This window comes from Caretta caretta, chromosome 1 (assembly GCF_965140235.1).
Source record: "Caretta caretta isolate rCarCar2 chromosome 1, rCarCar1.hap1, whole genome shotgun sequence".
In the NCBI taxonomy this organism is placed as follows: Eukaryota; Metazoa; Chordata; order Testudines; family Cheloniidae; genus Caretta; species Caretta caretta.
The window spans coordinates 225,766,630-225,787,236 of NC_134206.1; the positions used below are offsets into that span (position 1 = coordinate 225,766,630).

Sequence of the window (20,607 nt, forward strand, 5' to 3'; positions counted from 1 at the left end):
CCCCAGCCACTCCTTGCAAGGGAAAAGGAAGTCACGTCCTCTCCTACCTCCAGCCCAACCAGGACTAGCAGCTGCTCCTGGCTCAGGGTAGGAGCCACTAGCTGGAGTGTCCCCCAGCCCTGCAGTGATTTACCTCTCCGCCGGCTGCTCTGGGGGTCTGAAATGATGCACCTGCGCAGCTAGGGAGTGGTGCATAACTGCTCTTGCAACTTCCCTTTGCTTCCCTGTCAGAAAGTCTTATTTCTGCAGGGAAGCAACTAAATCTGCAAGGGACATTAATTCTGCACATGTGCAGTGGCGCAGAATTCTCGCAGGAGTAAAATTGTATACTCAACTGCTTATTCTATAGGGTTCACACCCCATATCCACAACACAGGGTGTCTGGACCCTGATTCTCACAACCAGCTCTATGGATTAATACAGGATTGCACTCCCCACAGCCATCAACATCTCTCAGCAGCTCCCAATTCACTTGAAAAGAAATTATTAGTTACTGAACTGTGCAAACACCATTTCAGCCAGCAGCACTTGAGGTTAAACTAACAAAAAGGTTTCTTGTACGTTCAAGATCTCTGCATACACAGAAATTATATTCTCTAGAATGGGGGCAGAGTGTCACACAAATACCAGAGTCTACATGAAAATTAGAAATTGCATACATACAAGCAGAATGTTGTAGCTTATATGGTGATTCAGGTACTTGCTCTTACAAAGTATAATGGCTGGAGGTATACAGACATGCCAACTCTCGCAATCAATTAATTCTGAGTAACATTAAGCCTCACTCATGATCTCACAATAAAACTCTCAATGTCAGGATTTTTTTTGAGACTGAGGCACATTCTAATGTGTTTCTAGTCAAACAAGAGTTACTCCACCCTAAAAAAAGGAATGCAGCTTCTCCACCTGGCTTTTAATTAAAAAGTACTTTGAAAGACAATGAGAATTCATTTACATATCAGAGAAACAAAGCTATCCAGCTAACAGGTGGCTACACTCCAGCAGGGAAACTTCAAATAAGCAACTGAATCAACTGGGGGGGAAAACTCCTGACATTTGAGAGTTCTAAATGTGAGGCTTAATTTCACTTAGAAATCCTGCCAGCCTGGGAAGTGGGAGAGGGGACCCCAGTGCAGTCCCACCAGGCCTTGGGAGGATGCAGAACTCTAAGGAGCAGAGGTGAGACTGGTGGCAGCAGGGGGTCTAAATGAGGGGGGTTGAGAGACTGAGACTGGAGTGAGACTGGTGGCAACAGTGGGGGCTGTTGGGGTAGAGGACTGTATTGATGGTGGGTTCTGAGCAGATGGGTTGAGTGCTGGGAGGGTGAACTGAGGGCGGTGAGGATTGATAGAGTAGGGATGTTGAACTGCTGGGGTGAGACTGAATTGAAGGGGGGCTGAACTGAGGTAGGTTGGGTGGGGAGAGAACTGAAGGGAGACTGGGAGACAGGATTAATTGCTGGGCAAGAGATGGGCAGATGTGGGAGTGTGCAGCAGGGGCCAAAATCACCTTATCCAGCACATGTGGGTGAGTGGGCAACACTGTCACATGTACACACCCTGGGAATGGACAGGGAGAGTTCAAATATCAAGAGATCTATATATTTATATAATCTTTTATTAAAATGTCATGATTTTAGGGGTCCGACTCATACTTTTTGATCTCTTGAAGTTGGCAATTCTGGGTATAGGTTTGCAGTTTCCCAGGTAATTAGTCTTTCCCTAACCTCAGTCATCTACACTGGCCCACTTGTATCTGTTAAAAGTTAGGGCTTAGATGGATGCCATAGACATATATATGTTAAGCAAAACTTCAGTCATGATACATAAAGAATTCACTTAAATACCTTAGGTAAGGATATTAGTGAGAATTATATGGATCCAGTGCAGTTCTATCTGCAAATGACAAATGTCCCTAAAACACATGGGCTAAATTATAGCTGCCCTTGCACAGATGTACGAGAAGACCCTGTACACTTTCTCCTCCAGGCTATCACTCGCACGATTTGTCTAAGGACTCTGGACTATAACGGTGCTTGTGGAGGCACACAGCAAGGTAAGCAGTGTTCATCACCCTGGGTATGTACGTTAGGAGGAAGACAAGGGCGGGGTGAGGGCATGGCAATGACGTTATAGCTCCCCACCCCCAAATCAGCAGCAGCATTTAGTGTAGGAGCATGTGTTACAACTTTTCTATCGGTTCACTAGGGGCCTTCATCATGCTTTAAATGGGCACTACCATAAGGAATGCGAGTGAAGGTGAGATGCACCTCCTTATCCTCCCTTTTGCAGATCTATCTAAAAAGGCATAATTTAGCCTTCTGTGTGACAATGTATTGGGGAGAACACAACTTTGGTTTCATGATCCTTGCCACACTGTGCCACATTAACAGCATTAACATATAGCAAGGCACTGATTATTCATCTACAGATTATATTTTAATATCTATACCTATATCTATAAAGGCTAAACACACTACACTTGTGATGGCAGGAAAAAAATTCTATCCATGTTCACAAGCTCTCTCTCTGCAATGGTAATCAAAAATGCAATAAGCCAGAAGCCCTAAAATAAAAATGATGATACCCACCAAGTTGCAGTATATCACTTACATTAATACAATATAACCCAACTGCACACAATGCAGGAGATTCTGATATTATGGTACATTTCATATTTCACATTGATTAACATCTAATTCTTGGACCTGAGCCATCAGTCCTTGGATTCCTGTCTTCACTGGCAGGCCCAGTTTCCCAAATCACAAAAAGAAAACTATCCAGACCAAGACTGATAGCTATTCAAAAATAAAAGCGTTCAGTTAGCAAACATTCTTTTATTGAATCTTAAATTGCATAATACTTACTACCAATGATTCCCTACAAAGTTTAAGCATTTTTATTTGGAAAAACCTTTATAGTACACATTTACACAGAACCCACAATTCTACCCAGCATGCTTTCAGAGACACCTATTATTAAAAAAAAATAAAGGATTTATATTAAAATAAATACAAAGGATATTTAAAAAATTAAAGACCTGGGCCAAGCACTGCAGTGTTACGCTTTGTCTACACTGACACTGTCGAGTCAGCGGTGGCCTAGAAGAACTGCATGCATCATGCCACTGAAGATGCTATTGCTTGGCTAGACAACTATGCACATGCTAAATAAATACACTGGCAAGTAAACGACAAAACTTTCATCATTCATAGGTGTTAAAAAAAAAAACCACACACACACACACCCCCCCAAAGACAAGTTTTGCTGAGAAAAAGCGCTGGTGTGAACAGTGCTTTGTTGGCAAGAGCATCTCCTGCCGACAAAGCTACCGCCATTCTTTTAGGGTGGAAATTTTATTTGTCAATGGGAGAGCTCTCTCCTGCCAACAAACATCGGCAACACTGCGCACCTTTCAGTGGCATGGCTGTAGCGGCACAGCTGTGTCACTAAAAGCTGCGTAGTATAGACAAAGCTTTAGTGTTCTGTACTGCCCATCAGGAAATGCAGTAGGTTCAATTTCAGTACCACTTTCTAAACCAGGGGTGGGCAATAATTTTCACAGGGGGGGCCACTCCACAAATTTTGGTAAGTTGTCACCAGCTGCACATTTCTACTATATTAATGGAGGGGGTGCGGAGTCTGGGAGGGAGTTTGAGTGCAGGAGGAAGCTCTGGGCTGGTGCAGAGTGTTGGGGTGCAGGAGAGGGTGAGGGGTATGGGCTCTGGGAGGGAGTTTGGGGTACAGGAGGGGGCTCCAGGTCTCAGAGGGAAGAAGATGGGTGCAGGAGGGGACTCCGGGCTGGGGCAGGGATGCAGGAGGGGATATGAGGTGCAGACTCTGGCCGGGATGCGCTTACCACAGGCAGCTCCTGGCTGGCAGCGCAGCAGGGCTCAAGCAGGCTGCCTGCCTGCCATAGCCCCACACCGCTTCTGGAAGAGGCTTCAGCTGGCTGCTGCTGGCACATCTCTGCGTGCCCCTTGGGGTAAGGGAGGCAGCGGGTCTCCATACACTGCCCGTGCCCACAGGCCCGCAAGCACCACCCCCCGGTTTCTGGCCAATGGGAGCCGTGAGGATGGTGCTGGGGACAGGGGCAGCACACGGAGCCACCACCTCCTCCCACATGCCAGGGGCGCGCAGAGACATGCCAGCAGCAGCTGGCCGCTTCCAGGACCGGCGTGCCGCCACGGCAGGCAGACTGGCTGCCTAAGCACCTTACTGTACCACGAGACTTTTAGCGGCCCGGACTAGGAGATCACAAGGGGGCAGAGGAGGATGGACAGAAATGTTTGATGGGCCAGATCCAGCCCATGGGCCATATTTTGTCCACCCCTGATCTAAACTGTCTAGCATTACTCTGAGTGCTTCCTATTGCTCAAAAGTCAGCAGCCTCCTTCTGTCCACTAAGGAACTGTGACCTGACATCAACATGTTACACTACACATAGAGTACATACTGATTTAATTGCTTATCTATTCTAAACAAGCTCAGGCATTTTTTAAACCCACAAGTCAAAGCTACTTTACATTTAGGTTTTAATCTCAAAGCAAATATCAAGAAGAAGAAGATTTTAATGTTGCTATAGGGTCCATTCACCCAAATAGCAAAAGGCACTTTACTATTTACTATGGCCCCAAACCTTAAGCTACATATCCTGAAAAATCTTCAACTGGTAGGAAACACAGAGCAGATCATCTTTAACAACACAGGTCTCTATGAAAACACATCCCAGTGCTTCACTACACACACTGACTGCTGAATGAACAAGAGTCCAATTTGAATGTCACATAACAGATTCCTCTTAAATACTGCATAGGATTGGCCTTATCTGCCTGGGAGAGCACCTCTCCCTCAGTGACCACAGCCTACCACAACAGCTAGGTACCACAGCAACAGAGAAATTGTTAGAGGGAGTCTCATGAGTGACCAAGACCAAATTTTCACAGGAGCTTGAACTAGACTATGTAACCCACTTACACTAGAGATATGGATGACTGCAGGCCTCACCACTTAGAGACAAGCACAAAATTAATTTAACTAATTTTGCTTTTCCTCAAATTCCTCACATCTGTTCATACCCAAGCATAAAGAAAAACATCCTACAAATTAATCAAGCTATTTCACCTATAGCCTCAGAAGAGAGAGGCAAATATTATTGTAATTCCTGTTTGTAAATACTTAGAAGGTACATAGATTCTGCAGTGATGGGGACTATATAAGTAAGCACCTACTAAGACCCTTCTTCCTGTACAGACTCCCACTGAACTCAGCTTTGTCATCAATTATATTATGCAGTGTGGTACCCGGATTAAAAACAAGTAAGGTCACAAAAATTAATGGGACTCTGCACAGGTCCACGCCTATGGTCCCTTTTGCAGGATTGGGGCCTACAGGATTTACATACAGAAACACAGCCAACTCTGGGGTATAGGGCAGCAATCAAGCAGTACTACACTTGAATACTGGAACAAATCCTAATTAAATAGAAGCATCACAGGAACTAATGTCTATGCAAAGTTAACAAAATTTGGTTTTTAAGGTTCCACCAGTAAAAACTATACACCACTGTTCAATTGGCAGCTTGCAGGCCAGCTCCAGCCATGAGGGTCTTCTGTTTGGTCATCAGGAGGCAATAGACATCAGCTCTTCCTTCATGCCTCCTGGGAATCGGCAGCCAACCAGAGCTGCAGTAGAAAGTTCTCTACCCCTCCTGTCAGGAGCCTAGCCTATTCTCATGGGGGGGGGGGGGGGGGGAAGAGAAGGAGCAGTCCCTGTTCACAGGAGGGGAGAGAGGAGGGAGGAGGAGGAGGGAGCAGAAAGAGCTCTCAGCTCAGGGCTCCTCCATTCCTTCTTCCCCGCCTCCCTTCCTGTATGCAGGGATACCTCCTCTGCTCCCACTCCCTGTCACACCCAGCCAGGAAAGGAGGGTGAAGAACCCCTGTAGCTTCCCCCCTCCCCCCACTCAGCCTGGAAGGGGAAGGGGGACCTCGCTGCAGGCCCCTTCCCCCCACTCTCCAGCCTGGGAGAGGGGGGTGTAGAACTCCAGCAGCCACAGAAGTGAGGCTGAGGGCCACAGCGGATGGGAGGCAAACTGAAAGGGACTGGACAGAGACCAGAGTGGATAAAAATCAATGATTTAAAAAAACACATCTGATTTTTTAATTTAAATTGAATTTTTTTGATAAAATTCTTTTTGAGGAAAAAAACGTATCTAAAGACAGTTTTAATCAAGATACATTATAGCTCAAAGATATCTCATCATGGAATATGGATTATAAATTCTAATTCTAAAGTATGAGACAATATATTCATGTAATGTTTAAGAAAAGTTTTGTAAATGAGTTCCAACAGTTCATGGATTAGGGACCCAATCTTATGGGGTGCCACAGGCTGTTTAATAGATTATTTAGGTTAATCTTTCTATCTACTTAATCTGCTCAGTCTAGAGGATACCATTGGAGATGATTCGTTTTGCATTTCTCAAACGGTGGATTTGTGTCTCCAGAGGTAACATGCTTGTTAACAGCAAAAATGTTTTAAAATAAATCAATAATATAGAGAGGTGAGAAATAACAGACCTCGACTCTGTTGTCCCTCTGCAAATTTGTGTACACAGAGTCAATCCCTTGCCTCTCTCTAAAAGTGCAAAGTTTCAAAACGTTCAATGCATAGAAGATTATTGGGGACGGAATAGATCTGGACAAGGAGAAGAAGTCTAGAGATAAATGTGAGAAGCGAGGGACATATGCTTGTTTTGTTAAAATATTATATATTTGCTGCTGAAGAAAAAAACAGAATACTTAACATTGTTGTTTTAGTTAAATAAAGCAATTTAAATGTCTGTCTGGTGATGTTCTCCTCCTAATACAGCATGGCAAGAAAATCCTCCAAATACTAATGATTAACCTGTTGAATTGGAGATAGTTCACCTTCCAATGACTTCATAAATATCTGCTTTAATTATCTTTGGTAAATGAAATAACCTAACCACCATTCATTTTCTGATATAGCTGTAAAACTAGTGTGAAAAGTTTTCAAAATAAATCACTGTTTGAAAATGTATAGTGTGTACCTTCTAAAAATGAAATCTACATCTATCTCTGAGTTATGAAGAATATGTATTAAGGGCATAACAACCAACAAGAATGCACTTTTTACAATGATTAAATCAAGACTTCCTGACTAGCGATTTAAATCATGATTTAAATCAAATCCACCCTGACAGAGACACTTCAGTTTACTTTCCCTCTATTTACTGACATGCCATGTATTTAAATTTAGAAACTTTTCATTTGCATTTAAATATGTTGGAGCTAGGATATATTGATACACTTCAACTTACAGTGGTACACTTTTAATTAGACTCTTATGCAAAATCAATCAGTAATTGACATGCTTTCATTAGTTAACTTGATTGCATGCTGCACAATCTTTTCGGGTGGGGGGAGGGAGGGAGACGAGATCTAATGTCAAAAGTTCAGGCAATAAAAAAAGATTAGATGTCCATTCTTTTCTCATGAGTTTAACTTCTAATTTTAATTTCATAGTTTTAATATAATTAATACTAATAGCATGCTGTTATACAAGCATTACAGTGTATTCGTATAACTATTTGTTTACAGGATTTCAATGGAATATTTTGAGTTTAATAAATACAATCTGGCACACCACTTTTGAAAAGTTGCAACCTCTTCGGTGGCAGGATCACTGGACAGCTAACACCTGAACAGCCCTTTAGCCCACCAACATTTGGATACTGCCTTATCCACCCACCAGAAAATGTAATTGAATACCATTATTATACACTGGACACTGAATTGCAGCTGAACCGGAGATGCCATGGAGCACACATTTTCCAGACTTGATATTTCTACCACTATGCCTCTCCCTTTGATTACTTCCAGAGTTTCCTATTTTAAATCATATTTGTTGTCAAACATGAAGCATAAAATACATCTTAAGGTATTAAGTATCAGAGGGGTAGCCATATTAGTCTGAATCTGTAAAAGTGGCAAAGAGTCCTGTGGCACCTTATAGACATCTTAAGGTATTAGGTTTTAATCTTTTATCACTTATAAACACAACTGTAAACTAGGGAGTATTTTTGCTTAACTCCCAAATTTGAGCCTATATACATACATTCTATTTTATATATATATATATATATATATATATACACATACATATATACACACACACACACACACACACACACGGGATGTAAATATCCGTTAAAAAAGTTAACCAGTTAAACAATATAAAATTATATTGTTTAACCAGTCAACCGTTAACTGAGGTCCCTCCAGACGGACAGCGCAGCCAAGGCTGGGGTGCTGCCAACCCGGCTGGTGCAGCAAGGCCAGGGCTGGGGTTCCCCTGGCTAGCCAGCTGGGATCCCTCTAGCTGGCTGGCAGGGCGCGGCCGGGGCTGGGATCCCTCTGGCCGGCCGGCACATAGTGCTGCTAGGGCTACTCTGGCCAGCGTCCCTCCAGGGTTAACGGTTACGGTCGGTTAATGGTAAGCCTAATGCTTACCAGTTAACTTTTTACATCCCTAATACACACAGAGTCAGGGCACTGAAAACATAATTTACCAAACAGAATGACTGAACTCTGTGGATGCAGCTATAACATGCCTACTCCCATGCTAATGCAACTTTATCATCTCAGCTTTTATAAGGAAATTCCTTTTCCAGGCATAGTTGTTCATACCACAGAAAGGCTGGAAGCGAACCTCTAAAATCACCTACTTCAGCCCCTGCAACAAGTAGGGAAACATGAGTCAGTGGAACTTTTAGCAGATTACAGAGATCAAACTATGCTGGCCTTGAACCACATCAAACTGCACACCTAATATGATCAGGTACTATTACAGTGCCTGTCCCACATTGACACAGCAGTCTCCAGCTGTACAATTCAGTGAGAACCCTCCCCAACACAAGATGGGAATCACTGAATTTAGCCACCAATGGTTCTGACTAACCTGCAATGTGAAGAGTTGTCGCTAAGGGCGTCGGAGCCCTTTAAGAGCGTTTTGACAATAAAACCTTTCTAAGTCAGGTGCGCAAATTCAGTAATACAAGTAATGTCTGAAAATACTTGTTCAGTCACTGTTCCCATTCAATTTTTATCCTTTTCAGATGAAATTGTTGGTGCTTGACACTTCCCAGGATTAGATCCTAGAGATAATCTCTTATGGATAGCACTTCCCCTTCCATTTAAAATTGTTAAACATCCCCACTGCAAGTACTGGAATGTTTACATAGAAAGTATTACCAGGAAAGTGTATTTTAATCTGAAGGTAGGTGTGGTAGAGAAGTCACCATATATTTACTTTCCTCCTCCACAAGCAAAAATTCCTTCCAGGAAAATTCTGGATACATTTAACTTCAGCTAAGATCTTCTTATTTATGGGGTACTAAAATTCAGTTTGTTTAGTGAATATGGCCAGTAGCCCTTTCAAAGAAACCAAATGAATGTGTATGTTGTTTATCATGTGACAATCTTGACACCTCACAAAATACACTTAAAGCGCAAAATTTTAAATATACCACAAATCTTAAAGATCTTCAAGCCTTTGTGAGTTAATTCTGTGGCAGGACAGAAGAAAAGATTTTCCAGGAAAAAAAAATAATTCCAGCAACACCATTTTCGTTAAATGCGTCAAGGACCAAAACCCTCATGGCCCTCTAAACTACAGTCCTGATCCCATAAGCAGCTTCACACAGGCAGACCCTTGCACCCACACAGAACCCTGCTGATTTCAATGACAGTGCACCCATGCGGAGTAGCTTGCAAAATCAAGGTCTAACAGGGCAAAATAGTATATAATATTAAAAGCTTAACATGAAACCTTTAGTGAAACAACATATTTACCAACTTCTAAAATAACTTAGCTGTAGTTGTGGCCCTAAGTCTACACTACGAGGGTATGTCGAATTTAGCAGTGTTAAGTCGAATTAACCCTGCACCCGTCCACACAACGAAGCCATTTTTTCGACAAAGGGCTCTTAAAATCGATTTCTGTACTCCTCCTCGATGAGGGGATTAGCATTGAAATCAACATCGCCGTTTCGAATTAGGGTTACCGTGGATGCAATTCGATAGCTCCCGGTGGCCAATACTATCCCACAGTGCACCATTGTGACCACTCTGGACAGCACTCTGAACTTGGATGCACCGGCCAGGTGTACAAGAAAAGCCCCAGGAACTTTTGAATCTCATTTCCTGTTTGGCCAGGCGAGCTCATCAGCACAGGTGACCATGCAGCCCCAGAATCGAAAATGAGCTCCAACATGGACCGAACGGGAGGTACTGGATCTGATCGCTGTATGGGGAGACGAATCCATGCTATCAGAACTACATTCCAAAAGACGAAATGTCAAAACATTTCAAAAAATCTCCGAAGCCGTGAGGGACCGAGGCTACAGCAGGGACGCAACACAATGCCGTGTGAAACTTCAGGAGCTCAGACAAGCGTACCAGAAAACCAAAGAATCAAACGGACGCTCTGGGACAGAGCCCCAGACATACCACTTCTACGCTGAGCTGCATGCAATTCTGGGGCGGCCGCCACCACTACCCCACCCTTGTCCGTGGACTCCGATGATGGGGTACTCCCCGCCAGGCCTGAGGATTTTGCCGACGGGGAAGATGAGGACGACGACGACGAGCTTGAGGAGAGCACACAGCACACCGTTCTCCCCAACAGCCAGGATCTTTTTATCACCCTGACTGAAATACCCTCCCAACCCAACCAAGCCGGAGAAGGGACCTCTGGTGAGTGTACCTTTTTAAATATAATACATGTTTTAAAAGCGTTTTTTAATTATTAATTTGCCCTGAGGACTTGGGATGCATTCGTGGCCAGTACAGCTACTGAAAAAGACTGTTAACGTGTCTGGGGATGGAGCAGAAATCCTCCAGGGACATCTCCATGAAGCTCTCCTGGAGGTACTCTAAAAGACTTTGCAGAAGGTTTCTGGGGAGAGCAGCCCTTCTCCGTCCTCCATGGTAGGACACTTTACCAAGCCATGCTAGTAACAAGTAGTCTGGTATCATTGCATCACAAAACCTGGCAGCGTATGGTCCCGGTGTTTGCTGGCATTCAAGCAACATCCATTCTTTATCTCTCTGTGTTATCCTCAGGAGAGTGATATCGTTCACGGTAACCTGGTTGAAATATGGGAATTTCATCAAGGGGACCTGTTAGAGGTGGCCATTCCTGCTGGGCTGCTTGCCTGTGGCTGAAAAGAAATCCTCCTTGCAGTTAGCCAAGCTGTGGGGGGCGGGAGGGGGGAGGAGGGCGCCACTGGCGCGGAGCTGTTTGCGTTTGGCTAGCAGGGATCTTCCCTGATACCAGCCAGGCGGTGGGAGGAAGGGAAAAATGATCAACCCAGAGAATTGGATGGGGGGAGGGGGTTAGTTTGGTTTCTGCTGCTGCACGTTAATATGAAAACCGCAGCACTAAATGGCCAATTCAATGGGCTTTGCTTGGTATGGGAAAGGAGGGGGCTGCTGTTATGAAGTTTGCAGAAGCCGAAAGACTATGGCTTACCATGGCCGCCTGCAAGCCGAATCCTGTTGCCCGGCACTGCGTGTGTGATCTCTGACACCAAAGTCGCAGGCACTCAATATAAGATGCAAAATGCGACCTTGTACCAAAACCACATGTGCTATGTAATGTGAATAGTGTTGTTCACCGTGAAAGAGTATAGCCATTGTTCTGTCAAAATGTATCTTTTTAAATACTTCACTCCGTTTTTTTCCTCCCGCAGCTGCAAATGTTTCAAGCCTCCCTCCTCCGTCCCAAAGGCTCTCTCAGATAAGGTGGCAAAAAAAAAAAAAAAAAAAAAAACCACACGTGCGATGAAATGTTCTCTGACCTCATGCAGTCATCCGGCACTGACAGAGCTCAGCAGAATGTGTGGAGGGACACAGTACAGGAAAGTGGCCAATGAACGTGAGGACAGGAGGGACAACTGAGATGAGAGGTGGCGGCAGGAAGATCAGAGGCAGCAGGATACAAGGCTGGGGCTACCACGGGATCAAATGGACATGCTCCGGCGTCTGGTGGAGGTTCAGGAACGGCAGCAGGATCACAGACTGCCGCTGCAGCCCGTTTAACCACCCTCCCTCCTCCCCAATTTCCATAGCCTCCTCGCCCAGATGCCCAAGAACGTGGGGAGGGAGGAGGCGGCGGCTCCAGGCACCCAACCACTCCACCCCAGTGGACAGCCCAAGCAACAGAAGGCTGTCATTCAACACGTTTTGAAGTGGCCTTTTCCTTCCCTCCTACCTCCTCCCACAACTCACAAGGTAGGCCGGGTGGAGTATCTCCCTTTTTTTTTTTTTTTTAATATAATCAGTTAATAGAGAATACCTGGTTTTTAAACGATAGTGACTTTATTTCCTTTGCAAGTAAGCTGTGATCGAAGGGGGGAGGGCGGGTGGGTGGCTTACAGGGAATTTAGAGGCAATCAAGGGGGCGGGTTTTCATCAAGGAGAAACAGACAGAAGTGTCACATGGTACCCTGGCCAGTCATGAAACTGGTTTTCAAAGCTTCTCTGGTGCGCACCGCTTCCTGCTGTGCTCTTCTAATCACCCTGGTGTCTGGCTGCGCGTATTCAGTGGCCAGGCGATTTGCCTCAACCTCCCACCCCGCCATAAACATCTCCCCCTTACTCTCACAGAGATTGTAGAGCACATAGCAAGCAGCAATAACAATGGGAATATTGGTTTCGCTGAGGTCTGAGCGAGTCAGTAAACTGCACCAGCGACCCTTTAAACGTCCAAATGCACACTCTACCACCATTCTGTACTTGCTCAGCCTACAGTTGAACAGCTCCTTACTACTATCCAGGGTGCTTGTGTACGGCTTCATGAGCCATGGTATTAAGGGGTAGGCTGGGTCCCCAAGGATAACTATAGGCATTTCAACATCCACAACAGTTATTTTCTGGTCTGGGAAGTAAATCCCTTTCTGAAGCCATTTAAACAGACCAGAGTTCCTGAAGACGCGAGCATCATGCACCTTTTCCGGCCATTCCATGTTTATGTTGGTGAACGTCCCTTGTGATCCACAAGTGCTTGCAGCACCATTGAAAAGTACCCCTTGTGGTTTATGTACTGGCTGCCCTGGTGGTCTGTAGAACTGATCAATGAAATTGTTTTTAATTGTTCACTTTATTAATATAACTTCATAAGCAAAGTTTTATGAATGAAACAACATTCATTCATAAAACCAGTTACACAAATAACTGGCTAATTGAGTTTCACTTTCAATCCAATTGCTGCTTAAATTGCTGAAACTTACACTGTTTCAACATTGTAACTTCTGCTCACTGTTTGTCATTATACTTGTCTCTATTGTAACTTCTGTTCACTGTTTGCTATTCCTTACACTTGTCCATATTGTAACTCAAACTCCATTTTAACTTGTCCCAAACTCCATTTTAAAATGCCCACTTCGTGTTGTAAAAGCTTGCTGCAACCTTCATTTTTGCAAAACCCTGCTGTAATCTTATTAGTTTAGATGTGTGAATGAGGTATGTATGGATGATGGAATCAACCTCCAGCCCCAGCCTGTCCTGATGAAATAAAGCGTAAACACCCAATGGCTGAAGATGCAGACAACAGCCCTGACAAAGTAAGAGGAGTCCACCCTCAAAAGAAAAGAGCAAAAGTACAATTGAAGAAACATCAAAGCCAGGTCCTAGGCTGAAAGTCATGTCTGCAATAGACGGGTGATCAATCACACTGGACCCAGAGGCAGGGGGACACAGCAAGACCTATAGACTCTGGATTCAAACTAAAGCCTACAAAAAGGATGGGTGAGATGGAAGACTTTGAAGGGTAACATTCTGCTGCCAACATGGAAAGGCATCAGTGCATGCCCAACAGAAACCCAGCTCTTCCTTGTGCCCCACTTTCCTGGACAGTTAGCCGCCACAAGCTACGAACCCAAGCCACAAACTCAAGCTACATTCAGGACTGGTAACTATACAGCAGCTGCAGAACCTGTGTGTGTATGAACTAACCTGTGAATGAATGTGAAACTGAATGAAATGTTACAGCTATAACTGACTGCCTACTATGATTCTTTTTGTATTCACACTAAATGTGACATTTTGTCTTATCGCCTTTAATAAAATCCTGCTGGTTTTTATTTTATTGGTGTAATGGGTCCAGTCCCAAGATAGGGATATGCGTTCCATCTATAGCCCCACCACAGTTAGGGAATCCCATTGCAGCAAAGCCATCTACTATGACCTGCACATTTCCCAGAGTCACAACCTTTGATAGCAGCAGCTCAATGATTGCATTGGCTACTTGCAACACAGCAACTTCCACAGTAGATTTGCCCACTCCAAATTGATTACTGACTGACCGGTAGCTGTGTCCGGCGTTGCAAGCTTCCACAGGGCTATCGCCACTTGCTTCTCAACTGTGAGGGCCGCTCTCATCTTGGTATTCTTGCGCTTCAGGGCAGGGGAAAGCAAGTCACAAGGTTCCATGAAAGTGCCCTTACGCATGCGAAAATTTCGGAGCCACTGGGAACCATCCCAAACCTGCAACAGTATGCGGTCCCACCAGCCTGTGGTTGTTTCCCAGGCCCACAATTGGCGTTCCATGGCATGAGCCTACCCCATTAACACCATGATCTCCAAATTGCCGGGGACCGCGGTTTTAGAGAAATCTGTGTCCATGTCCTCAGCACTCGAGTCACTGCATTACCATCGCCTCCTTGCCTGGTTTTTCAGGTTCTGGTTCTGCATAAACTGCACCATAATGTGTGAGGTGTTCACAATGATCATAACTGCTGCGGTGAGCTGAAAGGGCTCCACGCTTGCCGTGCTATGGCGTCTGCTCGGGGAATCTAGGGAAAAGGACTTGAAATGATTGTCTGACGTTGCTTTCATGGAGGGAAGGTTGACTGATGACATTTACCCATAACCACCAGTGACAAATTTTTGGCCCCATCAGACATTGGGAGCTCAGCCCAGAATTCCAATGGGCAGCAGGGACTGCGGGAACTGTGGGATATCTACCAACAGTGCACCACTTGGAATGTCAACGCTTGCCACAGTACTGTGGACACATACTACCAAGTTAATGTGCTTAGTGTGGACGCATGCACTCGACTTTATACAATCTGCTCCCAAAAATTGAATTCTGTAAAATCGGAGTAATTTCGTAGTGTAGACATACTTAGAGTCCCTGAATGCCCACTGGCTCAGGGCCTACCATACTGTAACTCACAAGGCCTGACACACTCATTTCCCCTAACGTGCTGTTGTTATACGAGTCTAAAAGGCACATTGTAAGGAATTCATATGTAAACCAGTGATACACTGGTTCTGAAAACCATCACTTGATGTATGTACTGATTATGTATAATTGTCAAGCGATTAAAAAAATTTATCGTGATTAAGCGCACTGTTAAACAGTAATACCATTTATTTAAATATTTTTTATTTTTTTTATGTTTGTAATTTTTATTACAAACAGAATACAAAATTTACAGTGCTCGCTTTATATTTATATTTTGATATACACATATTTGCACTGTAAAAAAAAACAAAAGAAATAGTATTTTTCCAGTTCCCCCATTACTAGTACTGTAGTGCAACCTCTTTATCATGAAAGTTGAACTTACAAATGTAGAATTATGTATTAAAAAAACTACATTCAAAAACAAAACAGTGTAAAACTTGATAGCCTACAAGTCCACTCAGTCCTATTTCTTATTCAGCCAATCGCTCAGACAATCAAGTTTGTTTATATTTGCAGGAGATAATGCTGTCCGCTTCTTGTTTACGTCACCTGTCGTAGCCAACATCACACAATATTTACATGCCAGATTCACCAAAAATTCATATGTCTCTTCATGCTTCAATCACCATTCCAGAGAACATGAGTCCATGCTGATGACGGATTCTGCTCGATAACTATTCAAAACAGTGCGGACCAATGCATGTTCATTTTCATCATCTGAGTCAGATGACACCAGCAGAAGATGGACTTTCTTTTTTGGTGGTTTGGGTTCTGTAGTTTCTGCTTTGGAGTGTTGATCTTTTAAGACATCTGAAAGCATGCTCCACACCTCATCCCTCTCAGATTTTGGAAGGCACTACAGATTCTTAAACCTTGGGTTGAGTGCTGTATCTATCCTTAGAAATCTCACATTGGTACCTTCTTTGCATTTTGTCAGATCTGCTGTGAAAGTGTTCTTAAAATGGAACAACATGCACTGGGTCATCATCTGACACTGCTGTAACATGAAATATATGGAGGAATGCGGGTAAAACAGAGCAGGAGGCATACAATTGTCACCCAAGGAGTTCAGTCACAAATTTAATTAACGCATTTTTTTTTTTTAAAAAGAGTGTCATTCGCATGGAAGCAAGTCTTCTGGAATGGTGCCGAAGCACGAAGGGGGCATATGAATGTTTAGCATATCTGGCATGTAAATACCTTGCAATGCTGGCTTCAGAAGTGCCATGTATATTTTCAGGTGACATTGTAAACAAGAAGCGGGCAGCATTATCTCCCGTAAATGTAAACAAACTTGTTTGTCTTAGCGATTGGCTGAACAAGAAGTAGGACTGAGTGGACTTGTAGGCTATCAAGTTTTACACTGTTTTGTTTTTGAGTGCAGTTATGCAACAACAACAAAATCTACATTTGTAAGTTGCACTTTCATGATAAAGAGATTGCACTACAGTACTTGTATGAAGTGAATTGAAAAATACTACCTCTTTTGTTTATCATTTTTACAGTGCAAATATTTGCAATAAAAATAATAATATAAAGCGAGCACTATACACTTCGTATTCTGTGTTGTAATTGAAGTCAATATATTTGAAAATGTAGAAAAATATCCAAAAACATTTAATAAATTTCAACTGGAATTCTATTGTTTAACAGTGCAATTAAAACTGCGATTAGTCACAAATAATTTTAGTAATCGCGATTAATTTTCTTAGTTAATCGCATGCGTTAACTGCAATTAATCGACAGCCCTAACAAACAATTATGTGTATGTGCTGGAAATATGTTCTTAAAACGCAGGCTGGAGGCAGTGCATAAATCCAATCTGTCCTGGACAAAGGAATGTGGGTTCATCTGTGTAACCAGCTTCATTACAAGGAGGGGACAGGGAAAGCACATTCACATACAAAGTAAACAAAGCATTCAAATCAACAAGCAGCATCTTAGCAAGTACAAGGGGGCCCAGAATTTGCACCCAGGAATCTTGAGGCAGACACAATGGTCTTTGGATACTATAAGAGGAGCAAAAAGACATTTTAGTTATCCATCACTCAGGGGACACTGGGTACAGCAACCTCTGAATCTGTGAAACTTGGACCCGCCCAGCCTAGATGGCTAGAGATATTGGTGACTTGATGTAAGAAAGAAAATTGCTGAGGCAAAGATTGTAACTTGCTACAATTAAATTTAAGTCATGAGAAAGCGTTTTGTTTTGTTTATAACTACTGTATACTTGTCTCTTTTTCTTGTGCTTAATATCACTTCAATCTCTGTTCTTTGTTAATAAATTTATTCTTATTTTATTAAAAACCACCTTCATGCTGGGCATTAAAGTAACGTGTGACTCTTCAGCTAGCTCTGTCTCTCTGGGGGCAGCAAATTTAGTAATTTTTGTGTGTTCAGTGAGAGGGACTAGACACTCCAGAGATACATCTCTGGGAGAATTTGGGTTCACTGTATGTTACCTGCAAGTCAAGGTTTAGACTGGCAGGAGTTTGGTGGTGAAGCAGACAGAATGGTCTGGCAGTGAACACACAGTCTAATCCCCAGCAAAGCTCTCACCTGGTAACACAGTGGCTTACAGTTCTGGCTGTCCTGATCAGAACATCACAGTTGTATCTTATAATATACATATGTGTTTTTAAAAGAAGTGATGCTATGCTGTTTTCTGATGCAATTAAAACAGATTAGCACAGGTAGTAATAAGAAAAGAAAAGAACTAGATGGTCCCAGAATTCATAATGGGATATGTGCCTTTCATTTCTACATTACTGGCTTTAACCCAACCCAGGTCAGAGTTTAGCAAGTGCCCGACAAAACTTTTTGGTAGCCTAACAGCAAGTTAGAGTTAGAGAAGTTAGAGAACAAGTGTCTATGGCTCAAAACTATCACAGCCAGCACGCAAACGAATCAAAACACCAATATTCTGCTGGCCATCTCAGATGAAAAACTAAAGACTGAATGGGAACAGAGACTAAACTAGTCTCTCATCCTAGCAATTGCTCTCTAACTCAGGTCTGAGGCACAGTGGCACTAGCAAGTGAAGGACAAATTTGTGCCACTGTTTCTGCGATATTTAGGGTGACCAGCCATCAAGTGTGAAAAATCAGGACAGGAGAGTAATAGGAGCCTATATAAGAAAAAGCCCCAAGCACCAGGACTGTCCCCATAAAATCGGGGCACCTGGTCACCCTAGCGATATTTGCTGTGTGTAAATGAAAGATCTCACTCTCCAGAGTCATCATCATGTTTTTATGAGCGTACCACACAGAAAGGGAAGGGAATAACAATTCTCCCTACTTTTTGACACCTCTACCTTCTTTAATTTGCTAAGACAGTACCTTGCCTTTATTATAATTGAATTGTTTACATTGAAAAGACAGATCATCACAGGAACCCAGGATTAACCATACCCCATCAGGCCACTGGTCCGGTACTAGTGGCCCATATCCAAAGCGTTTACAGGTAGATTAGAAAGCAAGAATTGTGCAGTGCAGCGCATGGTGGGTAGGGGTGGAGAAAGGGGGAGGCCTTCCGCACACCTACAGTGAGGGTGAGCACGCCAAGCAGGAGAGAGCGGCCCCCTTTTCCCAATATTCACGGCTACAAATGCCCGCTGAAAATGGCTAGAGACCAGTGTAAAAACAGCAAACCAGCTTCATCCCACCACCCGCAGCCCCCGCGTGATGCTGCGTCACCCCGCCCGCCTTGTTCCTCCTCGGGCCCGAAGGGTGGGGGGGGGAGGGGGGCGTCACAGATTCAGGGCCTAGTTGCGGGGGGGGGGGCACTTCACTGTCACACCGACGCTTGGCCAAACCCACTGAACAGCCACGCGCACCGAAGCACGAGGCGGGGCCGCTGCCGGGCCCTAGCGGCCGCCCCAGGCTGGCGGGAGGGGGCGGGCTGCGGGCCGGGAGAAGGGGTGGGGGGGGGGGGTCCCCAGGCTCACACCGCCACGCGTCAGCCGCGCCCGGCCCACCTTGCTGTCATCCATGGGAGCCGCCAGGCCTGGCCCCGGAGCAGCCGCCCGCCCGCCCGCGGCCCAGGCAGCCGCCGCACGAACAGCCGAGGGCCCGCGCCAGCAGAGTCCGCCCCGGGCTGGCCGCTCACAGCGGCGCCAGGGCAGCCGACACAGCCCCTCGCCCCGCCCAGGAACAGGCCCCGACCCGCTCCATCGCGCGCCGCGCGCCTGCTGGCTTTCTTTCCAGCCCCGCCCGCTCCGCCCCGCCCCGCCCCTCAGCGGCAGGCGGGGTGAGGGCTGGGCGGGTGCATCCTGGGAAGTGGAGTTCTGTTTTCCTCCGGCAGCCTCCGCAGTCTGGGCAGGCCGCTCGGCCGGAGGACTGCAGCTCCCGTGGGGCCAAGCGCCGGGCGGGACCTGCGTGGCGCGGCGCACCCTGGTCGTGGTAGTTTTGTACCGTAGGGGAGCTGATAAGTTAGGAGGAGGAGCCGCCAAAATGAAAACTACGTTTCCCAGAAGGCAGCGAAGGGGACCGGCCCGTACAGGGCTTGCCGGTCTAAATCGGGCAAATATCAGATCGCTGTGTGTCTGCGGCAGCTGTCTTGGTGAAGAGAGGGGGAGCCTCCAGCAGGAATGGCTGCAGAGCACCGCTGAGCTAATGGGTGGCATCTCCTGGCGCCACCTCCCTGCACCACAAAGCACCTGGGAATTAAACATTCAATCCAAGTGAAGCTGTGACACTGCAAACCACATCCCTTCCTCTCCAGCAATCGCCCCTCCACATACACACATACAGCTGCTCCCGGGGCCTCCCTGACACTAACCTCCTGGCCAGGGCAGAGCAAACATCCCGAGAGAAAACCGAAAACCACTTGCCATGCTAGAGCAACACCAGTCACGCCAACGTATGTCTGCTTGGGCAGAACAAAACAACAGTCAACTATAGTGCCATGCACAGAACTATTACGCTATGAGACTGGCAGTGTGCAATGAAATGTAAATGTAATAATACAGCAATAATAATAATGGGTGATTTAAATAATTTAAACTAATCACAATTCACATCAGGATAAAGTGTAGAGAAATATTTCTATTTTCACTGAATGTATGGATTATGTATTAGTACATAAACAACATTATTACCTATAACTGGTGTCATAGAGGCTTGGAATAAATATCATGACTGGAGTATTGATATAGAGGGGTATAGCTTGTTCACAAAGGACAGGCAAGGGGGAAAAGGGGGGAGGTGTTTCCTTATGCATCAAGAATATATACACTTTTTCTAGGGTCCAGAGGCAGGTGAGAGGCAGACCAGTTGAAAGTCTTTGGGTAAACATAAAATGAGAAAAATTAGGAGCGATGTCATGGTAGAGG

The 20,607-nt window shown here is 44.8% G+C and overlaps 1 protein-coding gene across 1 annotated transcript in view; it reads right to left on the minus strand.

Annotated features, from left to right (window-relative positions):
* CREBL2 (cAMP responsive element binding protein like 2) overlaps positions 1-19,626 on the minus strand; it is a 33,042-nt gene extending 13,416 nt beyond the window's left edge. Inside the window, exon 1 of the mRNA XM_048824403.2 lies at positions 19,252-19,626. Within this exon, the coding sequence (XP_048680360.1) occupies positions 19,252-19,266 (15 nt within the window). The 5' untranslated portion in view covers positions 19,267-19,626. The remainder of the gene's footprint in view (positions 1-19,251) is intronic.
* Positions 19,627-20,607: the final 981 nt, after the last annotated feature.